Source organism: Squalius cephalus, assembly GCF_949319135.1.
Source record: "Squalius cephalus genome assembly, chromosome: 24".
Classification (NCBI taxonomy): Eukaryota; Metazoa; Chordata; class Actinopteri; order Cypriniformes; family Leuciscidae; genus Squalius; species Squalius cephalus.
Genome location: NC_137145.1, coordinates 11,154,294 through 11,170,852, shown reverse-complemented (window position 1 = coordinate 11,170,852; position 16,559 = coordinate 11,154,294). Strand labels below are relative to the sequence as shown.

Below are 16,559 nucleotides of genomic sequence, written 5' to 3'. Positions count from 1 at the left end.
ATGCTAGGCCTGACTATTTAACTGACTATATTCTGATTATAAACTACAATATTGATGCTGTTAAAGTTACCTCAGAAAACTGAAGATACCACACCAACAAGTGATGCTTCCCTGTAAGTTTTCTTGCGGAAGTTCATAAGAATGTTCTGTGCATATAGCGGATTTTAAACCTTGGTCATGTGAATGTGCCCTCCTCAATATAAGAAACAACATTCCAGTGATTCTGAACTTGTCTGAACTTCCTGGATAAGGCAGATCGCTATCAGACATTTCTGGATCGATCCTCTAATTTGGAATTAGCATGAGATCAGTAGTTTAAATCTTGGAACAATACCAGCAGCATAAAGTACAGAACATATTTCCCAGAGACTTGAACTGATGACTCAGACACCAGCAATAGTTACAGACCGAAGAAACGTGAAGCAAAACACGATGCTTCTACTCATCGACTCACCAACTCCCATTTTTTCCCCCTTCTATCTCTGGCCTCGGATGCAGGTCGTGTAAATCCATAATTCGCACATTCCAGCGTGACAGATAATGCATCTCTCCATAATGGAGGTCTTGGATGCATTTGGAACGAGTATCTGTGTGCGGATGTGTGTTTAACAGAGATAATACCTCAGTGTAAGTGAAAGTCCTGGATTAAAAGAGAATATACGCCACCTGATTGCTCGCAAAGATAAAGCAGACCGTTAAATGAGGGATTGAGATGTTTTAGGTGGGCTGAGTTCTCAAATCATACCATCAGCACTGGATGCTCTGTCTTGTTAAGATCAGAATTTTTTCTTCTTTCTATTTTTTCAAATGCCAGCTTGCCTACCCGGTTCTTACATTTTTGTTTTATAATATATATTTTATTTAACATTGTGCAATGATTTTGTTCACAAATAAAACTAGGAATGTGTATTAAAGTAAACAGGGTCAATATTGATTTCATGTTGCCTTTGTTGTACGAAATGCACAAAATGATAAAGAAAAAGTCTTGATATGCATCTACACCTGTAAAACAAAGCACAAGAAATACAGATATGATAAATCTTATGTAATAACTAAAACAAAATGCAAAAATCTATGGAAGACCGCAGTCAAAGCCCTTTTCAGTATGTCGATATTTATAGTGATTTGTTTCTGCGCGGAGAGGTTCAAGTCTGTTTAATTATGCTGTAACTCCCAGGACGCACAGCGGTCTTTTAAAAAGCATGTTGTTTGAAATATTCTCTGGACGATGGCCAGGGAAGCCATCAGTGTCAGATGTACATATAGGCCTGCCAAAAGAAATAGTCCAGCTGAACTGAAGGCAAACACCTCAAACAATCCTGCACAAACTGATAACTATAACGTCACTGGGTAACTTTGAGAAATCGTACAAATAAAAGAGCAATTTGCCAAATTATGTTGATTTAAGGGGCGAGAACAACAACCACAAAGGGTTGAGAAAAATCCCTTTTGACCACCTAGGATAAAAACGTTGCAAGTAGCACAATAACAGGGTAGAATGTGATTGTGCCGATATAGGCCAGGTGTGATGTTCTCATAAATAAGCAAAAAAGGCTCCCCTGCTAGCCTGCTATTTTCATTCCCTCTTGCTGAAATTCATCTGACATATTCGGCCTTCTGATCTCCTCGGATCTGTCTCTGATATCCCATGGGACCGAGGAGAGCACATCCTCTGCCCGGCTGCTGTTAAGACTAATAACAACACCAACATCCCGCCAATCTCTCTTCACTGCAAGCTAGGCCAGCCAGGCAGGGGCCAACACACACACATGCAAGTACAACACACACACATCTGACCAAGTACAGTCCATTTTCAGACACTTCCTGCTAAAAATAATTACCCTCCTGGAGACAGAACCTCGCTGGAGGCTGCACAGACATTTTGTATAAAGAGAGAGAACAAGGGGATGAGGAAGTGCAGGAATTAAAGGGGCAGCGCGTGTACTGGACTAATCCAGAGATGTCATTGTCAGACTAAAAAGCAGAGTAAGGTTTTACCTTTGCCTATAGTAAACACATCATATGTAACAGAGAGAGTTTACAAATAATATGAATGGAAACTCAAGGTTGAGAGTTTTTATGTAGTTGCTATTTTAAGAAAATTACAAGCTGGATCCAAACTAACAAAATACCAATACCACTCTTTAGTTCATAAATTGCAAGAATGAATATTTTGATGGCATAAACCTACTTTCCAAAAATGGTGATAAAACTTATTTTAGACCAACCTCATTTTATTCTGATTTTTAATTAGATTTTTTGCCATATTTTACATGAATATTTTACTTTGAATTGAATTGGTAACATTGTTTGGTTGAAACTAATTAAGACCTGATTGAAAACGCAGGCTATCATCTTTTTGAGCCATTTCAGACTTAATACATAAATACATGGAATATCATTAAAAGCCTGGGGGGGGAATATAAATAAAAAAAATACTGAAATATATAATATAATTAAAATCTTTGGGAAAAAAATCATGACCTACATTTGAAGAACCACCAATGTTTTGCATATGTACCACCAGCACTAACGATAGTGTTCATACCCCCGCGAACAAGCAAATTTGGAGGTCTGACCCCTCCCCAAACACCCCCCACCCCACCACCACCCCTGTAGTGATATTCAAGCATGAGCCATCGGCAGAACAAATCACCAGAGCAGCGCCGGGGTCACAGTTTCTTCACCCCCCCAACATGGAAATCCATGTCAGTCTCCCTCCCCATGGGCACCATTTGAAAGCTTAATATCGTTTTCCAGCCACTAACGGCATCTGGCTTCCATTTCCACTCCTCCTGGAGGTTTTCAGGTCACTAATAATAACTGTTTCAGGCAAAAGTGAAAGTTCAGCCAAAGTCTAGCTCCAAGCCAGATCAGGGAGCCCTGCTGCTGCTGAGTGTGAGGTGGAGCTGCCCGGTTCCCTAGGCACCGAGGGCCCCCGCAGAGGATTTTGTTTTGTTTGGGTTTTTAAAGTGCTGAGCCCAGGCTGGCAAGGGACTTCTGGAGTAAAACCCAAAAGTGTGTATGTGTGCGAGTGCAAGGCAGAAGGGAAAAAGTGTAGACAGGAGGCTAAAGGGTCTCCTGATTATTTCCCATTCTCACAGAGCACTTAAACCACAGCTGGGTGCAAACTCTTCGCCATGGCTACCTGAGACTCTCCAAGAATAGTAATGGAGCAAGACGGCACTCAAAGCTCTGAGATGAACTTTTCCGGAAACTTTGAGGCATTCACAAAATGCCATCTTTCCCCCCAACCGTCCAGACCTTCCTACTAGGGAAATGCGGAGAGTTGGTCTAAAATAAGTGAACCTCACCTCAGTTTGCCTGCGCTTTCTTAGACCAGACAATAACTTTGAGGAGCAAATTGAAGCGTAATGTTTATTTTCTCAGAAACGGCACTAAATTCTTCCGACCCAAAAAAGTTCCTTGCTCTGAGCTTCAGTAACACTCTCTTCCCCTGTTCTGTGCTGAAACAGAAGAGGATCCAGAGAGATCTGGTTTATGTTCCCCTGTTATGAAGATTAACCTTCTTTATGGACACAATTACTCATCCATACAGGATAAGACTGCGGCTAAATTAGGAGCCACCATCATATCACATAATGTACTGAGCATCTGGGGCTCCTCAAGAATAAAAACTCCTCTAACGGTGTCCAACGAAAACTCCTATTTTAACAGACACGCTATTCTCATAAGATTATAAAGTCTAAGCAAGCTTACATAGTGCTTATGAAGATGAAAAAAAAACTTTTAATATATATATATTAATGTTCAAAAGTTTGGGGTCAGTAAGATTTCTTTTTATAAAGAAATGAATACTTTTATTCACCAGGGATGCATTAAATTAATCAAAAGTGACAGTAAATTAATCAGTCATTAATATTATAAAAGATTTTCTATTATAAATAAATATTGATGATAATAAGAAACGTTTCTAAAGTACCAAAAAAGCATATTAGAATGATTTCTGAAGGATCATGTGACGCTGAAGACTAATGGATGCTGAAAATTCAGCTTTGCCATTACAGGAATAAAATAAGTGAAAATTGAAGTTAATTATATTTCGCAATTTTTTTATCAAATAAAATGTAGCCTTCATGAGTATTAAAAAAACAAACATTAAAAACAATCTTACCAACCCCAAAATTTGATGATTATATATAACTGGGTCGAGCTAAAAACTGAAAAAGAAATATTTAGAAATGCATCTCGAAATGCCTGCATTTAATTTCATTCCGTTGTGCTTGGGCCAACTGTTCGTGAACGTGTCTTCAACACACTCTTATGAAAACTTATGCAAGAATTCGTTCAAGAAAGCGAAATTGTAAGATTATAACTTGAATGGTACAAAAAGTACCAAAAGTTGTATTTTTTTTATATTACAATTTACAATTACATTTAGATATGGGTCGTACGGTTTTGTACAGCACAACACATGCAATGTCTTATAGTTTTGTCATCTTATATGAATTATTTTTAGCTTCTTAAGAAACCGGGTTTAAAAAAAAAAAGTTGTGGGTCAGGTGGCCCCTAAAACAGCCTAATTAATCACTATCTACCCCTCCCCCCTCCCAATTTAAACATTCTACATTAAATATCTTCTTTTGTATTTCACAGGGGAAAAAGCAAGGTTTGGAAGGGTAAGTATGTGATGAAAGAATATTCAACTCTCTTTTAACAACAATTAATTGACTAGTTTTCTTAATGTACTTTTGCACATGCCTAAACCGCCAAAGTCAATAGGCCACAAGGCCTCAAAGCAACTTTATACAAACTACTTTTTAAAATTATGATTACAAACCTTCACATTAAACAAATTAAGTAAATGCACCAAACAAAACGTATGAAGGTTGCTGTGCATGTGCCCTTCCTTCCAGTTCTTATTGAGGAAGGCTATTTATATCTCTAGGATTACGCACACAGCACAAGGTTAAAAAAAAAAATTGGCATTGGAGTCTGGAGTGGAACTGTTTCTGGGTCTGCTGGTTAATCCATTCATTTAGTCACAAAAACACCTGTTTGTGCTTGAGACAGCAAAGTTAAACAACAGTCCAGATGTCTCTCGACTGAAAGCGCTCAAAGGAAGTCGCCATGCAAGACCAGCGGACAAAAGAGTGTGTCACCTTACGACAGGTATCCTGATACAGCCATAGCACTTTCTCAGTTGGCAATCAAACCAAGGCTACATGCCAACCAGAGAGAGTCCGAATGAGAAACGACAGAATTAAAAAGAGTTCAAATCGAAAAAGAGCTTGGGTCGTCCCGCCAAAGGGTTGGCATCTTATGTAACCCAACACATATGTGATTCATCCTTCTTGTGGACACAAAAGCTGCAAAAGTCCAACTCTTCCCGCACACAGTCATCAACGTCAACAATCCGCAAACCTCCGACTGCACAAAAACTCTGGGCTGCTGTCAGAAATACCAACTGGCAACGCGAAACACAGACCACAGCTGACCTACTTATTCACACCTGATTATGCTGGCACACTACACACGATGCAATATGGCGCTACATCCTCTGGCCCATGCCACGGTCAGCAACAACGCAGGGCTGTTTCAGCAGTCTGAGTACATTTACAGCTGACGGCCGCTGATGGAAACTCCAGCTTTTCAATCATCTCTCGCAGCGAGCGGTAAGAAAACGAGAGAGGGAAGGAGAGCGAGAGAGATAAAGGGAGAAAGAGAGGTGCGCGCCTCCTCCTCGCCTCAGCTGAAATGGACTGTTCATAGCCCCCTAAGAGCTGGGCTTTTATCAAACATGGCATGTGAGTGAGATTCCAGTCTCTCGAGTCTCCCACACATTAACAGTTCCGACTGCGAGTCTTCGGCCTCTGCCGCCGTGTGCGATCGATACTCTGATATTTAAAGAGCAAATACAATCTCTATTTTTCAAACAAAATCTCGCCCAGTAAATTATCGAGCGAGGGACGATGTCTGCCTGCTGCTTGGATCGAATACAAGATCATGACGAGTCATTTTGTGTTTTGTGTTGGATACATAGTGGTTTGGCTTCACTGTTACTATAGTTTTACCAATAACTCGCAGTTGAGATGAATATGTAACGGTGTTTGCTAACAATTTTAGTGATGAAATGCAACATATTCTGAGGATAACAAAATTGCATTGTAGGGCAGGAAAAGTGACAGGTGGCATCAGTTCTGAGCGTTAGCTAATAGTTTCATCAAGGATTGACGTCAACAAGAAACCATGTTAGCAAACAATTTTATCTGATATGGCATAATTTCTAAGATAATAAAATATTCAATGATTTAGGATGAGAAAAATGACAATTTGGTGGAGTCAGTTTAGAGATGGAAGACAAACATTTGTATCTTTGGAATAACTTGCATTCATCACCCACAAAAAAGACCTGGAACTATCCTATTTATAAAGTAAATGCAGTCAATTTTGATTTCATGTTGATTTTGAGGTGGCAAAATCGCCAATAACTAGCAGTCAGGTTTAGCGCTAGCTAGTTTCACCAATGATTTGTTGATTAAATTAAAGATTTAAGTGTTCAAAAACCTTTAACTTCTGTAATGAGATATTTCTGAGGGGAACAAATGCTCAAATGATCTAGAGTGGTATTTTATTCAATAGGCATTGATTGAAACAAGCAAAGTTTGTGAAAAGTCATTTCAGACTCAGAGCCAATTATTGTACTTTTCAATAATTTTGATTTCATGTTAACTTAAGAATCCAAAGTGGGCGATAACTATCAAACCTTGCTTCGTGGCTAGCAAAGTTTGAATCGTTCACCCCTCGTCCAAAATGAAATTTGCATAGAAATCCAAATTATAGCAAATCAAGGGTTGCTGTAAGCTGCATATTGACCACCGGCGACTACAGAAGACAACAACGAGATGAAAAAGCATCCAGACACAGAAAGATGCACCTCATTAGTTTTATGCACAGTAAAGTCACAGGCTTTGTCAAGGCCTTTGATCTCAGCGGTTGTGATTTTTTAAACATATCTGCAGCAAATTAGTGTGGCGCGGCAGAGCCTCGAAATGGCAGCGAAGACTGGAAATAAAAACATGCTCTTCTCATCACAGAGTAGCTGAATCTTGTATGAAAACAATAGATCGGGTTGCAGCGTGAAGCGTTCAAAGATGCAATCACAACAAATGGTCCAGCTAGGTTTAAAATGGCTGCTTATGACAGACTCTAAACCTATAACCTGCATAAAAGCACTGGAAAACAATGAGAACAACAGTCATAATTTGGTTTTAATGACTACATTAAACATAATCTAAATGACATGGAACAAAGAGTAATGATTTTTAAAGAAGTATAAAATCTGTTTTGAGTGACAATATACAAAAAGACCATTTGGACTAAACTTCCCTTTAAGTATCTCACTTTATCTCTCTCTCTCTCTCTCCTTCGCTCAGGAAAGAGGGCAATCGGAGCAGATCTCTTTCCCATGGCTCTTAATTCAGAACTACTTCCCTCAAACTCTTTCCAGATGTTTCTGAACAGAAGCAAATAAAACGCTGTTCTAACCTTTTTCCACAGTCTATCACAGTAATAACCTGACGCATTGTTTTAACACTATTTTACATAAATATTATTCAGCAGTTCATTTTTCCCCATTCAGGGCTTTAAGTGGTTTTTGAACAGGCACCAGGAAACATGTTAAAGCCCTAAAAGGAAGTGTGGTTTTCTAACAAATGTAAACATTTGTTTACAGTTTTCATGTTACAATTTGTGATTGTACAGCTTTAAAGTCAAGACAAACTGCAATTTCAACCCATTTTACTTCCTTAATCCGACACATTTCCAAATGAAACTGGATATCCAACAATAAAAACTGGAGGTCAGAACTTTTTATCCATGATGAATTGATTAGATCATAAAAAAATTGCCTTATTTACGCTATTAGAATAAAGCCAGATTGAATGCGAGTTTGCTAAAACAACAGTTCGAGTTTGGTTAACATGATCAAATAGCCAGGAAAATTGTTCCAGAGGAAAGCTCATTTAAAACATTTTGAAGAAAAGTAAAAAGGTTTTTTATGTTGACTTAAAACAAAGTTTAATACAGAAAAAGACCATTATAGTGCCATTAAACTTAAAACAAAGTTTAATACAGAAAAAGACCATTATAGTGCCATTAAACTTTAGTTGTCTTCTGCAATTTACTCTTTTTCTCAATTCAGTTGCTGTAAAACAAATCAGAAGCGTTAAATTCCTTCAAACTAAAAGAATTTCCAGAGTGCACAGGCATGTAGACCAAACACGCCATAAAGTACGATCGAAAGGAAGCGAGAAAGAGAGAAAAAGAGAGGAAGAGAGAAGGGGTGGGAGGGGCGAGCGCTCTCATCCCCTCCTCCAACTTGGGTTCTATTTGAAATGGACGGCTAATTATGCTGGTGGCGTCAGAGTTCTGGCTTCCCTGTGTGGGGCGGGAGGGGAGCGGCCCCCCTGTGAAACCCCAGCCCTCAGACACAGCGAAAGGGGGCAGTCAGTGAGGTAATGACCGTGTGTATGAGCGTCTGAGAGAGGGTGACGGAGAGAGAAAGAGAGAAAGAGTGTGCTGGCACATGGCCTCCCCCCCTGATTCCCATGGCCACTGAATTCTTCCTGCCATCTTTATCTCCAGCAACCGAGTGCAGACCGATCAGCAAATGAAAGAGGGGTCAACACGCACACAACAGCCTATAAAAAGCACTCCCTTAAACACTTTTATTAACTATTTGGCCACTTCATATTACATAGTCCAGTAAAAAAAAACATCTATGTAAGCACGTATACATCTATAAATATATCTAAGCGCACCCAGTTTCATTTTATACACAAGTTATACATTGGGGGCAAGTGAACTGCCTTAGGAACAGTTCGATTCCCTCTTTAGACCAAATAAAAATACATCATCATCAAGTTTATCACACAAGAACAGAGTTCCCTTTAAAGGAGCTATACTCAGGCCACCATCGCTAGCATGCGATGATCATATGAGATGGTAGACAACTACACAGAGAGAACAAACTCTTCTTATTTTAGATTGCAGCACCTAATAGAGTAGGTAATTCAAAAATACTGTAGGATTATCAGCGTCTGGGCTGATCTGGTACCGGATCTGAAATCACTAACCTATTCTTTTCAGTGACAAACTACGTTTTTTTAATAACCAAAGCAAGGCAACAGACTGAATCTCCTGTCACAACACAGCAAAGGAAATCGTAATGTGAAATCACTATACAGACAACTTAATACTGTGCATGTAATATTCCTCAGGTCTTTACGAATATGAAAAGGCTATTAATGTACACAAATCACACTTTTTTTTTTTTTTTTTTTACAATTCAGTCCAATTTAACCCAAGTGATATATGTTTTTTGGGTCCCACATTATATTAAGGCCCTGTCCCAAACACTTGCGGTCTTGTGGAATTACAATGGCCGCCGTGTAAGGTGTCTGTTAAGTCCACAAGAAATGTCCCATTTGTCATTTTAGGTTTCAGAATGTTGCTCGCGAGCGCCCACCATCCAGCTGATATGCACCCTCGATTTGGTGAGCTTTACAACAGACATACTAAAGTATGGATGTTTGTGAGAGCTCAGGGTTCAATTTAGGACAGGGCTTAAGTGTCTTTAACTACTATGTACTAACATTTAAATTAATCAGTTGATACAATGCACTTATTGTGTAAACATGTTTTTACATTGCACTTACATTTGAAAAATACCTGGGTAATACTTTATTTTACAGTGTCCTCGTTACATGTAACATGTACTTACTTTATTAAAAACAGTAAATGATGCATAATTACATGTAACTAGCCACAAACCAAACCCTAAACCTAACCCTAAAGTAAGTACGTATGTAGATACTTATAACTCAGCACTTAAATGTTTTATTACACTGGAACACGAACACCTTAAATTAAAGTGTAACTAACCAACACTAAATTTACAGCTGTAATTAATATTTGTAATAATACCCAGTTGTCAATACTACGTTGTATGTTCATGCAAAACAGGACTGTAAATAAAGTGCTACCATTACTTCTATAATTACACTGTTGTTATACCAACCCTTAAACCTAACAATACCACCAAACCTGTCCTTAACCTTACCCGTGTCCCACCTCAAAAGCAGCAAGTGCTTTTGCAATACAACATGTATGAATACAAATATTGAATATATTTTTAAAAAAAGTACACTGTTGTATCTAAAAAAAATGTATGCAAGTACCTAATAGTACCCAAGTACCTAATATAAAGTAACTTTTTTTCTCAAGTGCATATCAAGACACTCAAAGAGCCTTGTAGAATTTATTATGCGTCTAAATTGTGAAATTAGACAAATACAAGAGTCAATTGAAGTGCTTTACTTTGAGGCTAAATTTGGAGAGGCCACATGCAAATATGTGTGTTGTTTTGGGGCCTCATATAGTTGGCTTGGTTTTGAAGTGGTCAGGATCTGAGTCTGTGTGAATGTGTGGGGTGGGCTCCACAGAGACGCTGTTGTTCTATTCATCTTTCATGTCAGCATTAAAACCATGCCTAAAAGTAGTTTATCCGCATTTTCGCAGACACGTGGCGACATTCCTGCTTACTTTTTAGGGACTTTCCCGTGTCTTTCGAATCCAGTCAGGTGTCAGTCAGACAGTTATTACCAAAACCTCAAGTCAAAATACCGGTGCTCAATTCAATAAGTGATGTTTGTGGGGGTTTTTTAGTTTTTTTTTATATAAAAATACTCCAATCTCCTCAAAAATATTCAGTCACATTTTAATTTAGGGTCCAATTCTCACTATTAATTAACTACTAAAAGGGTCCTATTATGCTTTTCCACTTTTTCAAATTTAGTTAGAGTGTAAGTGTTTGAGCATAAAAAAAGATCTGCAAGGTTACAGAGCTCAAAGTTTTATTGAACAGAATCCCCTTTTCAAGAACTACAACGAACGGCTCGTTTGGACTACAACGCATTTAAATAATCCCGGCACAGGAAATACGCAAAAAATGGGACAAGGCCTGGTTGAGCTGCATTAGAGAAGACAGTGTTGTCGCTATGTCAAAAAGACTATTTTTTCCAAAACATTTACAAAACTCTTTTTTTTGACATTCCTAATGCTGACGAACTTAAGAGTGGTTAAAACTTATTTTAAACACTGTTCCTGAACATTATAACCCCAATGTTTATCTGTGCGCTGTACATTTGATGGAGAACAGCTTGTTTTCTGTAGCTTTTGTAAACTCCCGCTTTTGTAAGACGGTTCACCGCTCCTTAGGAAAATTTACTTTGGTTTTGTGATCGATTACTGTTTGCATTACCATAGTTTTCCGACAAAAATCACGATTAAATGGTGGATAACATCGTATCTATACTGCCCTACAAAGCAAAAAGGCAGTAACTGCATTTTTGGTCAAAAATGAGTTATTATCATTTTCATGACATTCAAGGCATCCTTTGTTATGTGACAAACCATCTTATCTCAAATGTGTGTCGTTTTGGAGAAAAATGGTAATAGTTTTTGGAGAATCTGTAGTTACTGCCTTTTTCCTTGGTATGGTACCACGTTTTTGGTAAGTAATACAAAGCAAATTTACAAAGCAAGAATACAGTAACTACAAAATAGGGGTAAAATATCAAATTAAATATGAGGATTGATATGTACAAAGAGTAAGCTAATATAAAGTAACAAAACAGCCACATGTCCAATAATCTACCTACAACTACTTAGGCTGGATGACAGAATAACTTTAAAGTCATTTTTCTCAGTTCTGCACTCTGCGTAGTTACTGCCTTTTTGCTTTGTAGGGCAGTATAATGTATTAAAAAAATATATTTTAACAAAAAACATACCACTCTGAAACGTCCTGTGAAATCCGTGCATGAAATCCATTCTGCACAATCCTCTTGTTTGTTAACATTGTCAGGGTCTGAATCGGGCTTGAATTGGTTTGGAATTTACATCATCCTCAATATTTACACTAGAGAAGAACTCACAGTTATTGAGGGGCGGGACATTTCCCAAACACGTGCTAAGTGGTACCAATCACAACACACTGGGCCAGCTAACCAATCACAGCACATTTCGTATTTTGGAAGGAGGGGCTTCATAGTACACCCCAAAAATAAAATCAAGACTTTGTAAAAAGGGCATAATAGGAACCCTTTAACTACAATTTTTGCCTCAAACTCCTAATTACTGCTTATTAATAGTTAGTAAGGACGGTAGTTGTTAAGTTTAGGTATTGGTGTAGGATTAAGGGATGTAGAATATGGTCATGCAGAATAAAGCATTAATAAATACTAATAAAGTCAATATCCTAGTAATATGCATGCTAATAAGCAACTAATTAATAGTGAGAATTGGACCCTAAACAAAAGAGTTACCAAATATTAAAATGCAAATAGCATGCATCATTCATGTATGTCTCCTAATAATGAGTGTTTACCAAGATTTATTGAGTAATCAGTTAATTATCTAAATATTGCCATAAGAAAAGCTGATGATAGCACAACTAATGTCAAACATCCAAGCCTGCTGAAACTCTTCACAGGAATATTGTAGAAGATCTCTAAGACACAGCCGTGCCAATCATACAGTAACCACATAGGAACCAAAAATGCGAAAGATTACACTCGTATGGTGTTTATGTACACAGTGTACCGCAGCCGGCCCATGTGCCCCTCATTAAAGATATCAAACACATTTTAAAGTCATCACAGGGCCCCAACGCAGGTCCTGACAAGAGAGTCTGCTCACATCTTGATGGTGGCAGTACTGCCTGCGTCAATCGCTAATCTCTCTGCGTTGACGCACGAAAACTCGGGACCACACACTAAGGGAGGTACACTTACACCTCACCTGCATCCACAGTCCTCAGAACCACGTGGTGACAGGAGGCAGCAGGTGACACCGACAAACAAAAAGTTCTGGATATATGAGACAAAAAGGTCTGCTTAGAGTCATACGTTTGGGGAAATTATAATTCAGACGACTTTCTTCCATTGTCTGGTGTGGTTTTTGCAGGGTAATCCGAGACATCTGATTCACATAGAGGCATTAAGCTTAAATCAGTCGAGTTAAACAGAAAAAAACAAAAAATACAAGAAATAGATAAATAAAGTCATTTAAAACATAATGAAAAATAAGATTTAGAGGTCTGAATAAAAACACAAAAGTAGCAAAAAACAAAACAAGATAGCATCCATGACATCATCAATGCCTGAACTCGCTGATGCCAGTTCTTATCAGCCTGGGAGACAGATAGAAAGAGAGAGAGACAAGGAAGGAGGGAGGGAGGGAAGGAGGGAGGGGAGGAAGAAGGGAGGGAGAGCACTGAAAATTTAGAGTCACCACATCAGAATATGCCTAGCTGTGTGTGTGGTCCCTTTATGTTCAAGAATATATGTCTGGAACCTAATTAAATAAATGATTTTCCTACAACACAACAACATAATCAAACAGCAAAACATCTGACATGCAACGAGTCTGGCAGTGTTTGACAATTACAGATTAATGTTACACAAAAGCTGAATAGCATCCCAGAACATAGTGCATGCACATATAAAGTATTCTACATTCTGCTTGAATTTAGTAGGCTATTTTTGACCAAAAAAAAACAAAACAAAAACACGATTTTTTGTTCAAAATAAGCACATTCTTAAACACTTATAACGCAGAAAATCTAGTCTACCCAAAGAGGTGGTTTACTTGTTACTATCGAGTTATATCGATTTTTACATGATACGTTATCGATTTTTAAATGTCTAGTGAAGCTTGTGAAGATGTATAAATGGTTACTGGTAAGAGGAATTATAAAGTTCGATCGAAAAATAGGTCAGCGATTTCTTCAAGCTAAGCTTTGCGACCTCAGTTCATAAATACATAAACTCTTAATCAATAATTGATATAATCATGGGTCTATTGTTTATGCTTAACCAAACGCGACAAATGCACTTCATACTCCAACAGCACGAACATTACAAATAACGAAAGACGAAAGAGTTCTGACTTTGACACCTAACGTTAATCGATTTTTTTTTTTAAACAATAACAATATTATACCAAAACAAATGCAGAGCAAACAGACTCGTTACGTTCCACAAGCGTTAAAACGCTCGTTTGATGCATTTTATGTAGAACGACAGAACACAAGTTATATGTGAAGGAAAAAAAGACATTGCATTAATTTGTTTTGAAGAACTATTTAGTCGGACTTTGTAACTGAATAACGAAACAAACCTTATTTTCTAGTGTCCCACATCTATATTTCACAAAATCCTTCATCCGTTCGTGTTTGTTTATTGTTTTGTGTTTAATTGTTCCTGTCTGGCGCAGGTTTAGCAGCCAATTCCGTCTTCGATTTAAACTTAACTACTGAAGCTGAACTTTCAGTTTGCTAACTTTATAAACTTCTAGAGTCACACAAAAAGTGTTAGAAAACAATAAACGAGGTGAAATCTAAAAAGGAAGGCAGTCTAACACCTCTCTCGTTACTAAGCAATAACGTCTCGGTCCAGCACAGCGCCACCCGTGTAGCGCGACACACTTCTAAACACAAAATTATTTCAACAAACATACTATCTAAATCTCTTCAGCACAAACTATTCCCAAAACATCCCGGAGATGGAAAGGAGCAGGAAAGAATCGGGAAACCTTCGGGCTCCCATTGCCAAAGTGGCCGCATCCACCTTGACCGTGATGGTTGATCGATGGGAATTGAACAAAGAGGATCAATTTCCGATCAGCGCGAGAGCCGCTTTAATCAATGGGCACCGAACCCGGCGAAAGAGCCGACGCGAGAGCGACGCGCCAGCCTCTCAGCGCGACGCTCCCCGGGACCGGCTTACCGGCACACACAGCGAATACAAAGCGAAAGAGAGCTGACCTGGAGCTGCTGCAAATCAAAGCGTTTCCAATATTGAAACATCGATCCCGCATTGGCCGCCATCTTGAGACATATTGAGACGGAATGAAAGGCTGATAGAGAGAGCGCGAGAGGGGCTGGAGTTCAGCGAGAGAGAGAGAGAGAGGCGGGGGAGCGCGCGCAAAACACGGAGCGGAGCAGATCGAACGTCGCGGGCGCGCGCGGAATGGAGTTATCGAACGAATGCCAACCTGCGATATTGAATAGGGCTACTGAAAACAATTATTGAGACCGTCCTAAATAAAAGGCAGAAAACGCGGGATGGAGTTTCCGTGTTCAATCGAGCCCCCCGTGGCGCAGGAGCGGGAGGGGGATGCAGGATACGTTTTATCCGTTATAAGAAGAGAGTTTATACGGTTATTGATTTTTTTTATCACTATAGATAGATTTTGCGAGACACTGATCAGACCTGACGCGAGGAGAGCAACGCGAACGGAACGCGTAGCTTATGTGTTTTTATGCTTCTCATAGTCAAATCAAGAATCTGCTGGCCTGTTTTTTTAGTATTCGCACACCTGATATATTGATTTTTGATTTAGTTTTTATCTTTAATCCCATTGAAAATATATCTGATGTTCTTTTGTGTACGCAATTGTCTTATAATGTGTTTGCTGATTGTTGTCTAAATGTCCACTTACCCTCTGTTTTGTAGCCTACTCTAAAACCAATACATCTATTATATTGATTTTATGGGCAATCTTGCGTGAAGAATGTGGAAACGGCGATCGATAGCTTAAATAAAGAGAAACACAACCTAGGTCTAATCCATATACATACTGCATAAAGCAATATGCATTTTAAATGGTAATGGACGGTGTTTAAGATGGAGGCATTAGATGGTTTGATGTTATATCATGAACCCTTGTCCGGTCGATTCCTGATGAATTGTAAATACTGCTTTTGAACTTGAACTTGGAGAGTAGCGCCCTCTATTGGGTACATATAGTAGCGTCTCAACTCATTGTTCATGGGACATGGTGATGATCCAAACTAATCGTATTAATTGTTACAATTAGTGATGATAACCAATCGGTATTTAGCTGGGTTAATTCCTGGAAACTGATTACGCTGATTAGATAAATGCATTATTTATTAAGTAAAATTGTATTATTATTATTATTATTATATTATTCAATTAGGCCTACTGGTGATGAACAATCAAATTTAGCCAACGATTCTTGGAAAGTACGTTTTTTAAATAATAGCCTAGTAATAATTACTGTTGTTGTTGTTATTTTTATTATATTACATAATACACAGACAGAAACGCACACACACATACAAATGTATATATATTAAGTAAAATATTATATTACATATAAAAAAATATTCATATATATATATTGTATATATAGGCCTATATATGATTATTATTTTTAATATAGCCTATGTATATAGTTCATATTCTGTGATCGTTTGCTCTTTTACTGTAAAAAGGTACTTAATAGTCAAAAACTGAAAATAATGCAGAGAAACTTTTTTTTGTTGTTGCAATAATGTTGCTAATTTCTACCTACTTTAATGATCTTTTTATTTTGTAGATTAGATTCAACTTTATTGTTCTTGTGCAGAGTACAAGTTCAGAACCTATAAAATACAGTTCGAACCAACTGTGTAATGAGTAAAACAGCATTTAAATAAGAGTGAGATAGTGATAATTATAGCACAA

At 38.2% G+C, this 16,559-nt stretch overlaps 1 protein-coding gene across 9 annotated transcripts in view; it reads right to left on the bottom strand.

Moving 5' to 3' along the window:
• cux1a (cut-like homeobox 1a) overlaps positions 1–15,739 on the bottom strand; it is a 121,688-nt gene extending 105,949 nt beyond the window's left edge. For 7 of the 9 annotated variants that reach the window (XM_079862326.1, XM_079862328.1, XM_079862330.1 and 4 more), the window contains exon 1: positions 14,852–14,990. In XM_079862326.1, coding sequence (XP_079718452.1) covers positions 14,852–14,914 — 63 coding nt within the window. In that variant the 5' untranslated portion in view covers positions 14,915–14,990. Of the gene's footprint in view, positions 1–14,205; positions 14,517–14,851; positions 14,991–15,528 lie in introns of those variants that run through there. The other 2 variants (XM_079862334.1, XM_079862327.1) reach the window with 2 other exon arrangements.
• Between the last annotated feature and the right edge of the window lie 820 nt (positions 15,740–16,559).